Source organism: Miscanthus floridulus, chromosome 9, assembly GCF_019320115.1.
Source record: "Miscanthus floridulus cultivar M001 chromosome 9, ASM1932011v1, whole genome shotgun sequence".
Classification (NCBI taxonomy): Eukaryota; Viridiplantae; Streptophyta; class Magnoliopsida; order Poales; family Poaceae; genus Miscanthus; species Miscanthus floridulus.
This window is the reverse complement of record NC_089588.1, coordinates 127,388,036-127,402,460: the sequence shown is the minus strand read 5'-3', so window position 1 is coordinate 127,402,460 and position 14,425 is coordinate 127,388,036. Positions and strand designations below refer to the sequence as shown.

The 14,425-nt window shown below is 55.0% G+C and overlaps 1 protein-coding gene across 1 annotated transcript; it reads left to right on the top strand.

Annotated features, from left to right (window-relative positions):
* Nucleotides 1-9,784: 9,784 nt before the first annotated feature.
* On the top strand, nucleotides 9,785-10,898 carry LOC136480878 (uncharacterized). Its single transcript, XM_066478310.1, has 3 exons — nucleotides 9,785-10,387; nucleotides 10,475-10,711; nucleotides 10,788-10,898. The coding sequence occupies exons 1-3, from the start codon at nucleotides 10,259-10,261 to the stop codon at nucleotides 10,896-10,898; spliced, it is 477 nt and encodes a 158-aa protein (XP_066334407.1). The 5' UTR covers nucleotides 9,785-10,258.
* Nucleotides 10,899-14,425: the final 3,527 nt, after the last annotated feature.

The window sequence follows — 14,425 nt, the reverse complement described above, 5'->3', positions numbered from 1 at the left end:
CTGGCAGAGGAAGCAACGCTGCAGGAACGACCAGCTCGGGATACTCGGAACCAACATGGGAGCAAGATGCAGCAGCTTATGACGCATGTACGCTCGTCTTATCACTGGAGACGGTGTTCTGCTTGCTGGTACTTCTGTGGATCGCAGCAGCTGTTGCTTCTGCTGCGCGTTCGTCGTCCTTGCCTCGAGGACGCCTACGCCTAAGCCGGCCATGGCTGCCGTGTGTTGTGCAGCTACAACAATTGTTGTTGTGATTATTAGCACTCAGGTATGCAATCTCCAGGAACTGGGAGTGGAAGGGGAAAAGAACACTATAGGTAGAACTGGCCCTCCCCCAACCCTAGCCCCTGGCGGGCTCCTCCCCGCCGGCGGCGCCGGCTGCCTCACCGGCACCGGCGCCCGCCTCCCCCTCCCCCTCCCACTTCCCCCCGCGAGCCACCTCCATCGCGACTGGCCCACGCCACGGGATCTCGGCCCCACCGCGCGCCCTCCCCGTCGCCGGCTCCACCGCGCCCGACTCCGGCGCAGGCTACCGCTCCGGCAGCGACGGCCGCCTATGCCTCCCCTAATCCCCCTCGCAATCTCCTCCGCGGCGCGGCCATGGCGCGGGGTCCTGCGGTGGCGGGGAGACGGCGCCGCACCCTGAGCCGGGGCCGACGGGAGAGATGGCCTCGCCGACCGCTGGGGCCGGGCATGGGGCTTGCCTGCCGGCGATGGTGATGGCCGACGCAGAGGAAGACAACCACGACACGCCTCCGCCCGATCTGAGGTCCAAGGTGGTTGCCGGATCCAGCGCGGACGGCCACCGTGCGGGCGATTCGGCGACCGCCGGTGACTGTGCGCACCCGAAACCGCTGCCGCCGACCACAGACATGGCCGGACCCCGGGCGGGCGGATCCACTGCCGCCGGCGACGGGGAGGCCACCGCGAGGCAGCAGCCGCCGCTGCCATGGCCCGCGAACTCGTCGGCGGTCCAGACACCCAGCTCGCCGCGGCGGTCTACTCCGGCATCGGGGATCGACATCTTCCTCGTCCACCCCTCCGCGCCCGCCTCCAGTTGCTCCGGCTCGCTGTCAGTCGCGGGGAGCCCAGTGATCGACGGCCCCGCCCAAAGTTCGCTGTCCAAGCTCTCCCCTTTCGCCCAGCCCTTCAGCCCGCGAGAGCGCCAGGGGGGACGCTCCAACGCTCGTCGTTGGGCTGAGGATGACCTCCTTGAGGCCTTTGATGCGGAGCGGGCATCGACCGCCTCCCCAGCCACGTACCTCGACGTGTCTTGGCGGGGCCAGCAACGGCCGAGAACGTCGCCCCTGGCTGAGGGAGCCCGGCGAGCCAACGTCGTCGGAGGCGCGTACAGCGGTGCTGCTCGTGCCGGCGCCGTGCGCGGGCGGCGCAACCACAAGCCTCACCCACCGCGTCCGCGACTCATCCATGGGTTTCCTGTCCAGGGCAGGGACGGCGAGAGCGGAACCGGCCGGGGTTCCCGCGGTCGTGCGCAGCGTCGGCCGGCCCATCTGAGGCTAGGACCGCAGCGTGCTTGTGGCTCCCGGCAGCGCTTCTCCGCTCCAGACGCCGGCGGTTGGCGCGAGGTCCTTTCACGTGGACCGTCAGGAGGCCACAACGAGGCCCCGCCACCGCGTTCAGTGCCCCGTTTCCCGCCAGAGCTACACGGGAAATGCCTCAACTGGCTCTCCTCATCGCACAGGGTGGTGAGATGCAGGCTGCCGCAACGCTGCCTGCGTTGCAAGGGCTTCCGCCATCGGGCGCGCGAATGCAAGCTGCTGCGGGCGGCGGGTTCGGCGAGGACCGTTCCTGCCGACTTGGGCGCCCTACCTCGATGCTCTGCCCAGGGTCGCTGCGCCCCCTCGCGCACTCAGGGCGGAGCTGCGCCGAGTGCGGCTGGGCGTGGCGGTGGAGGGCGTCGACGCCGGAGACGTTGGCGACGACCGAGGGGGGATGGCACCGCTGCGACAACGGCCTCCACTGCCGCCACCAACAGTACTCCCAGGGAAGGTCAAGTCGAGCCGACCAGTGAGACGCGCCATATATGGGGCCTCTCCGAGCTCGATCCGCTGTTGCTCTCACCATACCCGGACGACACGCACGCCACACACGAAGTCTTGGGGGACCCGATGCTGGAGGAGGTTGTAGCCTTGTTCGCAGCTGCCACCACTGCGTGCACCGGTGCCACTTCCCACCCCGCTCAGCTGGCCCTAGACTCGGCTCCACCACCACTCGAGCACGATCAGTCTCAGGTCACGCCGCCTCAGGCCGTGCAGACCACCTTAGGAGCTGATGCGCCTACGCAGGACGAGACGGGCGGTCTGCCTGGCTTCCGTCCGGCCGAACCCACGGTGGTTGCAAATATGTTCACTACACCGCCTCGGGAGGACCGCACGGTCGACGTTAGCAACAGCTCCGCCGCACGCCGCCTCAAGAGCTTCACCAGGCGCGTGCTGAAGAAGGTCGACTCTCCGTTTATTCGTGAGCCTCCCAAGCAGCCTCCTGCTAAGCCGGTATTGCCATTACGGAGCAGATGGTTGGCGACTCAACCCCTCTCTCAAGTACCTGCTTCTAAGCGGGGTGAGGTGCTGATCATGCAGCGTATGGGCTATCCCCAGGGTCCATCAGCGCCCTCCGCGTCGGAGCTGAAGACCTTTGACAAGATCTTCGACCACAACCTGACTACGTCCAACGTCGAAGCGTTGGAAGCGCTCTTCCCGGATGGTGGAAAGGGCTCTTCCAGGCAGCCGTGAAGACGCAAGGCCACCTCCTAGGTCGCACCACTGCGCCGATTTTGGTTGTTTTCCATTTATGTAATACCGAACCTAGAGGTCTTTTACTAGGATGGTCCAGCTACGGCTGTTTTAGGTCGACCTCCTACAGCGCTCGATAGAGGCGTGTTGTCTGTAGGTTTAAACTCTTCTTCCACTACAGGAAACCGGGACTTTGCCCAGTGCTCAAATCTTTGCCGAGTGCCAAATATCGGCAAATAGGGCTTTGCCGAGTGTCTGGCACTCGGCAAAATAAGGCACTCGGCAAAGCCAAACTTTGCCCAGTGCCAGACACTCGGCAAAGTTGGGCACTCGGCAAAGAGGCGCCCGGGGGTAACGGTACCCAACGTCGGCCTCTTTGCCGAGTGCCTTCTGTTTGGCACTCGGCAAAATATTGGCTTTGCCGAGTGCCTAGGGCTAGCACTCGGCAAAATATTCACTTTGCCGAGTGCCAAACCTTGGCACTTGGCAAAATAATTTTTTTTTGTTTTTTGCCACCAACTTTTTTTCTTAGATTTGTATTTGTACCATGAACAACATGTTCAAATTTGGCACAATTTCATTGTTGTTTGCTATATTTCTTCACTTTATTTTGTTTTCTTGCAATTTTCCGGAAAATGTAGGTTTGAACTGCAGGTGCATCGAATAATAGTTTTGATCCATTCCAAAAATGTTATTCTTGTTTGTTAGTGTCACTTTATGCTAAATATAGGAACTGTCTCCAAATTTTGATCAACGTGCTCACGGGGCAACGTCGCGAACTTGCGTGCGAGTGGTTATTTAATTCTATAAAATTCAAACAAATCCCGAAAATCATGAAACTTGGCGAGATGTCGTGATATCACATGCATATGCGGTGGTAAAAATTTAAAAACGTTTGGAGGACGTCATCACGTATGGTGTTCACAAACCAGGACATCATCACATGTGATACCCCGGCCCGCGCGCGCGCCTCGGCCCCGCGCCAGCGCGCCTCCGGCCCCGCGCCCCGCACGCCCCCCCGCCGGCTCCCCAGCCCCCGCCCCCCGCGCCCTTTGGCCCCTCCGCCTCCACCCCCCTCGCCTCCTCCCCCGCCCGCCGCCGTCGCCCCTCGCCCTCGCGCTCCCGCGCCCGCTCTGCGCCCTTGTAGGAAGGAGGGTAGTAGAGGAAGAGGAGAGGAAGCAGAAGGAGAAGAGGGGAGGTAGCATAAGAAAAAAGAGGGAGAAAAGAAGGGAGAGAGGAGAAGCGGAAAGAAAGGTACCGCCTCGTTCGTCGACCCTCACGCCGTAGCGGCGTCCCGTTTGTCGTCGCCGGCCCTCGGTCCTTCGCAGTCTCGCTGGCAAGGTAATGCCCTAATGTTAGTATAGTTCGTAAGTCGTAGGGTTAGTAGTAGTAGTTAATTAGTAGTGTTAGTATTAGTTAGTAAAAGTCGTAGTGACAGTAGTAGTAGTGTAGTTGTTGTTCATAGTTTAGTGTTAGTAGTAGTTATTGTTGTATGTATGTGGTTGATGGCCTTCGTGCCTATGTTTGGTATACATGTGGTTGTTGGCCTTCGTGCCAATGTTTTCTGCAGGTTTTGGGAACCTCTCCGTGCAGGGGAGGTGCTGCCGAAATTTTTAATGGAGTCTAACCGTTTGCCTTTTCTTTGCTGGACGAGGACCGTTGGGAGGCACTCGGTGACCCCGATCGTCTTCGTTGGTGTTGCGGTTCTGCCTACACTGCGTCGCCTCGCCACTGCAGCGACTCGCCATCGCCCCACTAGCCTGACCTCACCGACACCCTAGGTATAACCCATCTTGCATACTTGTATCTCGTGTAACCCCACTTAGGCGTCTCCCGTCCGAAAGAGATACGGTCGTTGGTATGCAGTTCTTTGCATACCAAATTCCGTACCTGTTTCGGATTGTCCACGTTTTTTGGACAGCCCGCGGATGCGTAGATGGGTTGGTTTTCGTGGCCCACTCCTGTCCGAGACAGAGTTTCGGCACCACCTCCTCGTTGTTCTCCTGATACACAATCTCCCTGCCAGGACGTGTATCGGGAGAACAGCGGGGAGGTGCTGCCAAAATTCTGTCTTAGATAGGAGCGGACCATGGAAGCCAACCTCATCTACGCATCCTCGGGTGGGATTAGGACCTATCCTTCACCTATTAGATGTATAGTAGGAACGCCTTGTGGATTTACCTGCAGTTTTTATTACTCGCTTACATATGCATGTGCCAGAGGATGGATAACCGTGAGTGGATGTACACGGGCCACACAAGTATGACCCCAGAATGGATCACCAAGACCAATGCTTTCCTGGAGCATGCATTTGGTGAGGCTGCTAAAGGGTCAGCCCGGATGCCGTGTCCGTGCAGCAGATGTGGCAACAAGAAAAGAAAAATTAAGAGGCTCGTGGGGGAAGATCTTATCAAGTATGGATTCACGACAAACTATACCCGCTGGATCCACCATGGTGAAGCCGATCGTATTAGAGAGGAGGTGGTGAGACAGCGTCTCGAGGATTATGATGGAGATGGCGGGATAGCAGACTGGATGGATGACATTCAGCAGGCACGGTTCGGTGAAGGATTGGAGGAGAAGCCAGAGGAAAGCGCAAAGACGTTCTATGATATGCTGTCTTCAGCGCAGAAGCCCTTGCACAAAAAGACAACGGTATCGCAGCTGGATGCAATTGGACGCATCATGGGGTTGAAGTCGCAATTTAGCATGAGTCGGGACAACTTCGATGGTATGTTGGCAGTTTTTGGATCCCTGCTTCCGAAGGATCACATCCTGCCAAAGAACTTGTACGAGTCACAGAAACTTCTTCGTGCACTTAAGATGCCGTATGAGCAGATCCATGCTTGTCCAAATGGATGCGTCCTTTTTAGGAAAGATCACGAGGGAGCAACACACTGTCCAAAGTGCAAATCCTCTAGGTACCTAGAGGTCGACACTAGTGATGGAAAGAAGGAACAGCTGAGTATCCCTACGAAGGTCCTACGGTACCTTCCTTTCATACCGAGGATCCAACGGCTGTACATGACAGATGAGTCCGTGAAACAGATGACATGGCACAAAAATGGCAAAAGGTACAATCCGGACAAGATGGTACACCCATCGGATGGCGATGCCTGGACCCATTTTGATGGCATACATCGTGTTAAAGCTGAGGAGGCTCGCAATGTACGTGTAGCGTTGGCAACAGATGGGTTCAACCCGTATGGATTGTCCGTGGCCCCATACACTTGTTGGCCCGTGTTCGTGATACCCCTAAATCTCCCCCCCGGTGTCATCTTTCAACCCAAGAACGTATTTTTGTCCCTGATAATTCCTGGACATCTGGGGAACAATATGGGTGTGTTCATGGAGCCTGTGTTCGATGATTTGATCGATGCTTGGGAAAAGGGGGTACTGACATACGACCGAGCTACAAAGAGAAACTTCACAATGCATGTGTGGTACCACGACTCCCTGCATGACTTCCTGGCGTATGGCCTATTCTGCGGGTGGTGTGTTCACGGGAAGTTCCCATGCCCAATATGCAAGGCAGGTGTGAGGTTCACTTGGCTGAAGAGTGGTGGCAAGTTTTCTTCGTTCGACCAACATCGTCAGTTCCTCCCCCTTGACCATCCATTCAGACGAGACATCAAGAACTTCACGAAAGGTGTTGAAGTCACCGATCCTGCACCTCAGATGATGACCGCTGCCGAGATCCACGCTGAGATAGAGGCTCTCAAAGTTGATAAAGAGAAAGGTCGTTTTGATGGATATGGTCAGTACCACATGTGGACTCATAAATCGGGCTTGACTAGGCTTCCCTATTTCAACGATCTTCTTCTTCCACACAACATTGATTTAATGCACACAGAGAAGAATATCGCCAAGGCGCTTTGGGGAACACTCATGGACACAGAAAAGTCAAAGGACAATGTTAAGGCAAGAGTGGACCTGGCAGCACTGTGCGATAGACCAAAGCAAGTGATGAAGACTCCTGCGCCTGGCAAGAAATGGAAAAGGACTTCGGTCGATTTCGTTTTGAAGAAGGACCAAAGGAGGGAAGTATGTCAGTGGGTTCAGTCGTTAATGTTCCCTGATGGGTATGCGGCGAATCTGAGGAGGGGAGTGAACGTGTCCACTTGTTGAGTGTTAGGGATGAAGAGTCATGACTTCCACATATGGATTGAGCGGCTCCTTCCAGCGATGACCAGAGGTTTTGTCCCCGAGCATGTGTGGCGCGTCCTAGCAGAGTTGAGCTATTTCTTTCGCCAGCTTTGTGCCAAGGAGCTATCTCGGGCCGTGATTGATGACTTAGAGAAAGTGGCACCTGTGTTGCTCTGTAAGATGGAGAAGATCTTCCCACCCGGCTTCTTCCTCTCAATGCAGCATCTGATTTTGCACCTGCCTCACGAGGCACGAATGGGGGGGGCCGTGCAAGCCTATTGGTGCTATCCAATCGAGAGATGTCTAAAGGTTCTTCGGAAAAAGTGTAGAAATAAAGCTAGAATTGAGGCATCCATGGCAGAGGCATTCATTCTTGAGGAGGTGTCAAACTTCACAACATCATACTATAAGGATAGCCTTCCCAGCGTGCACAATCCAATCCCTCGTTACAACACCGACGAGAGGTCATCAAATCTCAGCCTTTTCAAAGGTCAACTTGGCAGGGCAAGCGCTTCGAGCACCAAGACCTTGCGGAATGATGAGTGGCGCACTATCATGTTGTATGTGTTGTTGAACCTTGACGAAGTGAACCCTTATGTGCAGTAAGTTCTCAATGAGCTTGTTACATATGCCGTCACTATCGTCTATCTATCCAACCCCCTTATCTCTTGCTTTTTCAGGGAATTTCTGAATACATACTGGACAGGAAATAGGGATCCTTCCCCTCAAGAACAAGATAGTCTTCTCAAAGATGGTGTGCCCGATTTCATTTCATGGTTCGAAAAGAAGGTACCATCCAATTTACATCGTTCCATCTGTGACATCCCACTTTGCTCCTACGAGCGAGTAATGATCTATCCGCCCTCACCTTATAGGCACGCACAGATGCGGAAATGGATGAAGAGTTGAAACAGGTTGTCAAAGGCTTCCCCTATAGGGTCAAGTCATTCACCGTATATGATGTGAATGGCTATCGCTTCCACACAAGAAGCCACGAGCTCAGTCGGCCCAATCGAAAAACCACGAATACTGGAGTTCGTACGCCCGGCACCGATGACCACGACTACTACGGCATAGTCGAAGAAATATACGAGCTCAACTTTGAGCTTCGCGGAGGTCATAAGCCAGTCGTATTCAAATGCCATTGGTTCGATCCCAATGTCACGAGAAGAGCCCCTGAGATTGGACAAGTTGAAATTCGACAAGATTCCCTCTATCAAGGAGACGATGTCTATATTGTGGCTCAACAGGCCACGCAAGTTTATTATCTTCCATGGGCGTGCCAAAAAGATCCCACTCTTGAGGGTTGGTACCTTGCGCAGTTGGTATCACCGCATGGCAAAGTGCCTGTCCTAAACGATGAGGATTACAACTTTGACCCAAACACATATACAGGGGAGTTCTATCAACCCGAGGGGCTAGATGGCATGTTTCACATAGACATGTTTTTGCTGATGGGCATGGAAGTAGACAATGACATTGATGAGGACGATGGAGATGAGGACGATGGAGAAGAGGTGCAAAATGCCAAAGACTTAGCACTGCTTGAGCGATTATGGTTTGGCGTTGCCATTGATGACAATGATGGAGATGAGGCGAAAATGTTAGACAATATTGCTAGTGATGACGACACTTATGATCCGGCCGCTGCCGATCCTGAAGATTATTTCTAATTCATGTAATACTATATTATTATTATTTTCTAGTTATGTTTCGTTCATTTTGCATCTCTATATTTGTCTATATTGTGCTAACTGGTTTACTCTTTGTATTTGTAGGCACTCGACAAAATGTCGGGCGGAAGGCGGACCTGGACCTGCAACTCGCTCTACGCGAGGACGACTCAGGAGGCGGAGGCGGAGGCGGAGGCATCGGCGAGGAGCCGTCCGGCCTGCCGCCCCCGTGGCCGTCCGAGGAGGGCGGTGCAGTCGTCTACCGTCCCCCCGCCCGAGGAGGACCGGACGACGACCACTGACGACGAGGACTAGTAGGTGGCCCCCTAGACAGGAGGGGTGACACTTCCTCTAGGGGGGTGACACTTCCTCTGGGGGGTGGCGGGGGGTTCCACTTCGAGCACCTTATCGGCACCGTACTTGCGCAGGTCCTCGCAGCTCCCGACGCGGCCGATCCCATTTCAGAGGAGTCCGGTGATTCGTCCCAAGGGCGACAAGTAAGTATCCGTTCATTTTGCATCTCTTCTTGTTCATATGCTGAAAACCGAACTGCGGACTAACAATTCTTCTTACTGACTCCTGTAGGAACTGGGAACTTGTGTCCGGGGGCGATCATCGGCAGTGCAATGGGATCCTCGGTGGCCTGATCCGCCTGCACTACCCTAGTTTGGTCACCCACGCCTAGGTTGAGTCGCCTCCCTGGACGTGGGACCACTTCAACTCCGCCGTGGATGCCGTGTACGGCACCGTACAGGAGCGGATCAGGCGTGAGTTCTGGGTGAGTCTACATCACACTACATTGCTCAATACTATGGAATCATTAGACGTTCTTGAAATAATGAAAGGACAAATGATGTCTATATGCAGGACTTCTTCACGTTGGAGGAGGGGCATGACCCCGCCTGGGTGACGAAGGTGCAGGACAGGGCATGCAGGGGCCGAGTCACGGACCTGTACTACGAGGCGAGGCTGCAGTGCCACATCAACCACTCGTGCGACGTCCTTGGTTGGTACCCGGGGAAGAGCGAGGCCAGGACCATGACACTCACTAGGGAGCAGTACCTCGCAGTAAGTTATAAAACATTGTTACTGACTCATTCCATGATGAATAGGTAGCCTTCATTTTATATTCTAACATTTCTAATACAATACTTGATGGCATGCAGATGTGTCCTTCTTGGTGCGCCAGGCACAGAGACTATTGGGCGGCCATCGTGGACAAGTGGGTCTCCGATGAGTGGAGGGAGAGGCACGCCCTCCATCGGGAGTGCCGCCTGCAGATGGGTGGGCCAGCGCACCACCAAGGCAACCGGCCCCTCAGTTCGTACGCCCAGGCCTGGGTACACGCTACGCACTTATTTATTTATTTGTTCTAACGCTCAATTCTCATTACTTCTAATCGTCTTTGTGTTTTCCTCGCAGTCCCAGTCACATGATGGCCAGGAATGCAACGAGTTCATGGCGTACGCCATGGCACACAAGGGCAAGGCGACAGCCCCGGACACCGTCTACAACCCGGAGGACGGGCCCGAGGCGTACAGCAACACGAGCGTCCACAGCAAGCTCACCGACTACGCCTCGGCGGCCCGCGAGCGGCATGGGGAGGACTTCGACCCCGCCACCCAGCCCCTTGATACCGACCTCGTGATGAGGCTCGGAGGAGGGAAGCAGCACGGCCAGTACTGAATGGCCTCCAACATGGTCGACTCGACCTCTGTGCCCAACCTCGTCCAGATCCGAGCACAGAGCACGAGCTCCTCCGTCCCCATTCGACCTCGGCAGGCGAGCACACTGCAGCAGATGGCGGCACTCCAGGTTAGTTCTATTTCATTCATCGTTCATTACTTTTACACATGTACCTTGCATTTGCATTGTTTAAACGTTGGTGATTGAATATTGTAGGCCACTGTGGAGAGGATGGAGGCCGAGAGGGTCGAGAGGGAGAGGGAGAGGGCCCAGAGGGAGGCCGAGAGGGCCGAGTGGGAGGTCCTGAGGGCCCAGAGGGCGGCCGAGGCGCAGAGGATGCAGGACATGTTCTCATTCATATCGAGCCTCGGCACCACTCTCCCGGGTGTGGTGGTGCCCCAGTCGCTGCTCGCTCCAGTTGTGCCTCCTACTCCTCTAGCTCTAGGCACTCCGGTGAGTATATATATGGTTGATCAAGTCCTTTAGCTTGTGTAGATACTAATGAATTCAATTCTCCTTTGTGCAACAGTCGTCGGGTTCGAACCCGACTCCTTCGCCTCAGCACACACACCCCGGCTGGACAGGTCCACCACCGCAAGGAGGTGCCCCTTCAAGCTCCCATTGGGATCAGTGGCAGTAGGTGGTGCCCCTTCATGTTTCATTGACTTTTCTTGATCTAGGACTTGTGTTGGATAAAGACTTCTTAGATGTTGTCATGGATTTGCACATTGGATGTGCGTGTGATGGATTATGCAGGAGGATGTGCTTGTGATGGATGTTGGATGTGTGTAACACCTCTGGTGTTACGAGTTTACTTAGCACCTCGATCTAGGCTTAAGAGAAATTATCAACACGAGTTCCATGGATTTTAAATTTTAAACTCACATGCAATGATAAAACAAACCTTACATGAGTCACTTTTGCGGTTAGGAAAAAACTAAACGAACATTGTAGGTGAGTTCATGTTAGGTGAAAACATGCTAATGAGATCCTAATCGGAAACATATAATAAGTTGTCTTACTTGTTTGGCTTTGGTCGATGTTTTAAAAAATCGTGTTGATCACTGTTTCGGCCGCTTGGCCCCTGGGGCCCGGTATCAATGGCGATGGATGCCCCTGCCTCGCTTGTCCCCGCTAGCCAACGTCGGAGGGACTGCTCGGGGTTGACCGCTCAAATCCAGCATGTCACGCCAAGCCATGGCGTCCCACGCCCTGCCCTCGTGCACTTGTCTGCCTCTGTCCCCTAGCCCCTTCCTTTTTCTTTACCGCGAAGCACCTCCCCGCTGCCTCGCCAGCCTCCGCGCTCGGCTGCCTCGCGCAAGCAACCGCACGCCATTCCTATTCCGTCCCCGCAGTTCCATCGCGCATGAGCACCCTCGGTCGCTCGGGACTGTTGCCCCGTGCCTGCAGCGCGCACCTGGGTTGCTTTGCCCCGTGGCCACCCCGACGCCATCCGCCGGGCCTTGGCGCCGGCACCTCGCCTCCCCGGTTCCCCCCCGAGCCGCCGTGGCTGTCTAGCATTTTGCGTGCGGCTCTGCTCCGCCGTCGTCCCACGGCTCGCTGCGTCTCCGCGCGCAGCGCGCCTAAGGCTGCTGCGGTTTTTCCCTCTGCTCCCCTGCACGCCCGCAACCTCCATGGCTCTGCCCTGGTCCACGCTGGCCGTGCCCTCGGCGCCCTGGACGCCCGCACCCCGCCAGGCGCGAGTGCACAAGCCTCACCGTGCTGGACCGCTCCACCGCACAGCCGCGCTCCCTCTCCCTCTGCATGTCCAGCCACCATCGTCCGCGGTCCGCTGTGAGTTTCCCCTCTCGAACTCACCGGCCTTGTCCCGTGTGCCTTCCCATGCCGCAGCACCGGCCAAGGCTGACCCTTCCGCCATCGTTCTCCCCTCTCCTCCCGTGCCCTGCACGCCGGCGTTCCCGCAGCGCGTCAGAGCCGCAGCACCCCACGCTTCCCACACCAGCGCCCTCCCTTTTCTTCTCCTTGCCCGCGCGCCCGAGCCTACGCTAGAGCTGGTCCATCCCCGCGCGCATGCCTCGGTCCCGTGCTGGGCATGTTTTTCCTTGGCGCACCGTGGCCGCATTTCCTTCCCCTCCAAAAATTCATCGTGCACGAAGCGCTTCCCTCAAATTCCTTGCGCTCACTGGTGCCCGAGGTCCCTAGATTGTCATTGCTATCGATCGTGGTGGAAATCGTCCATCAGAGAGCTCGCACGAGGCATCGCCGTCGCCGCTGGCCATCATGGGCGCCGCATTTGAGCTCGGCCATGGTTTCCTCTACTTCCTTGCTTCCTCTGTTTGATTCTTGATGTTTTGGTTCCGCACTGATGTCACAGCTTTGTCCGTGAAGCAGTTTCGCCGGCGGGTCTTCGTAGCAGCAGGAACGCCGCTATCGTCGTGGTGCACCGGCGCCACCATTGCTGCGCACGAGGCCAGCACAGCTCCAGCCCTTTCCACCTTGAACCGTTCCGCGACTAGGACTATGGTAAGCCCCTAGTGCTCCTCGCATGTTGTCTTGGTTCTGGTACGTATCCTTGCGCCGTAGCGAGCTCGTCGCCCCGATGAACGGCCGCCGCCATCGGTCTGCACACGGTCGGGCGTGTGTGACCTTGCTCTGTTATTCGAAGCCGTCCGCGCCCTTGCGCTGGGCCAGCCAGCGGCCACCGTGGCTGGGCCGCCGGTCGGGCGCGCTCGTGGGCCGTCAGTCCCCACCTAGGCCGTCTGTCGTTTTCCGCTGGGCCGGCCTACCTAGGACTGCGGCGCCTGGGCTGCTCGCGCTGCTGGGCCGACACCGCGCCGCGTTGGGCCTGCTTGCGCTGCTGGGCCGCGTTTCTGCTGGGCAGTTTCGTTGCCGACGGCCTTGTTTCATTTTTAGGGTATTTTCTAATTTACTGTTGAAGCAAACTTGTAAAATCAGTAGCAAATTGTGTAGTTGTCCAAAAATTACGAAACCAGTTTGGTTGAGTTCCTAAAATCATGATCCATCCAATAGTGTATTTTGTTCACATAGTTTGATGACATTCTTAGGAACCATATAATTAATCTAAGATATGTAATATTGAAAAATATAAATTTGTAGGAACTTTCGTAACAAATTGGTAATAGTATTAGATCTGAAATCTTTACAGTAGGTTCCTAGCAATATTAGCGGCTCACCATAATTTTGTAGTTCTAGAATAATTAGTTGCTAGATAAATAATAATGTCCTATTGCGAATAAAGAAACACCGTTGGTTTATGTAACTAAAAGAATTGTTGAGAAATAATGCCTTGTTCGACAACACGGATATGTAGCCTAAGTATGGTCGTCGTTAGATCTGACTTGTTAATGTGAGCGGCGTAAGGCGTATTTATACGAGTCACGATTGCAGTCAATTAATTATATCTTTGCATGGCATTGCATTGCATATCATAATAGGGACATCGGTGGATCACGGAGTCGTCGGGAGTTGCTGGAGGAATGGTGCTTTTGGAGATCATGTCGCCATGATGGAAAGCTAACTTCTGATTATATTTTACCCAGGCAAGCCCCGGTGCATAACCCCTATTTTCTGCAGTTTAAATTATATTTGTGCATTAAGTTTTAAGGAGTTGAATGAAACCCACTTGCATATATATATCTTTATCCTATGAGTCTTACTAGTATGACAGGATCGTGTAGATTGCTATGCTACAGGACTCCGGTAGAAGTCGAGTGATTGCCTGTCACTCGCGAGATATAGTAAATATGTTACTATATGATTATCACTTGGAATATATAAATGGTGGAAAGAAAAATGGTGACCGGGCAGGGATGTGGTTTGGGTATTGGTGGGTGTAAGAAGTTGTGTCGTCGCGGAGGCGGGTCATAGCTTGGTTACACTGTTTTTCCCTGTCTGGTCGGTTAAGGACCGATCGTTGCATCTGACTCTAGGCAGGTCACAGACTTATTATCCCGAGCACATACTTGTGTATGGGCGCTTGGAAAGCTTGTTGCTCTCTTGTCGCGGATCCGGCTCTTTCCGGACCGACTGTCAGGGTTTTATTTTGGTGGAGGAGGTCCTTGCACCGCACTGAGTCCGGGACTCAGGGGCGGGGGCTGGGAGTCCCAGTTTGGACGGGGACCTGGACACCCGGGACAGGAGAGTGACGGGTTGGTCCTGCTTGTGCCTAGGGTACAAGTGGGGCGT

Bases quoted from the DNA above. Each gene is read 5' to 3' on its own strand.
- LOC136480878 (XM_066478310.1), top strand. From the start codon at position 10,259: ATGGCCTCCAACATGGTCGACTCGACCTCTGTGCCCAACCTCGTCCAG. The intron at 10,388-10,474 runs GTTAGTTCTATT...TGAATATTGTAG, and splicing joins AGCAGATGGCGGCACTCCAG to GCCACTGTGGAGAGGATGGA. The intron at 10,712-10,787 runs GTGAGTATATAT...TTTGTGCAACAG, and splicing joins CTCTAGCTCTAGGCACTCCG to TCGTCGGGTTCGAACCCGAC.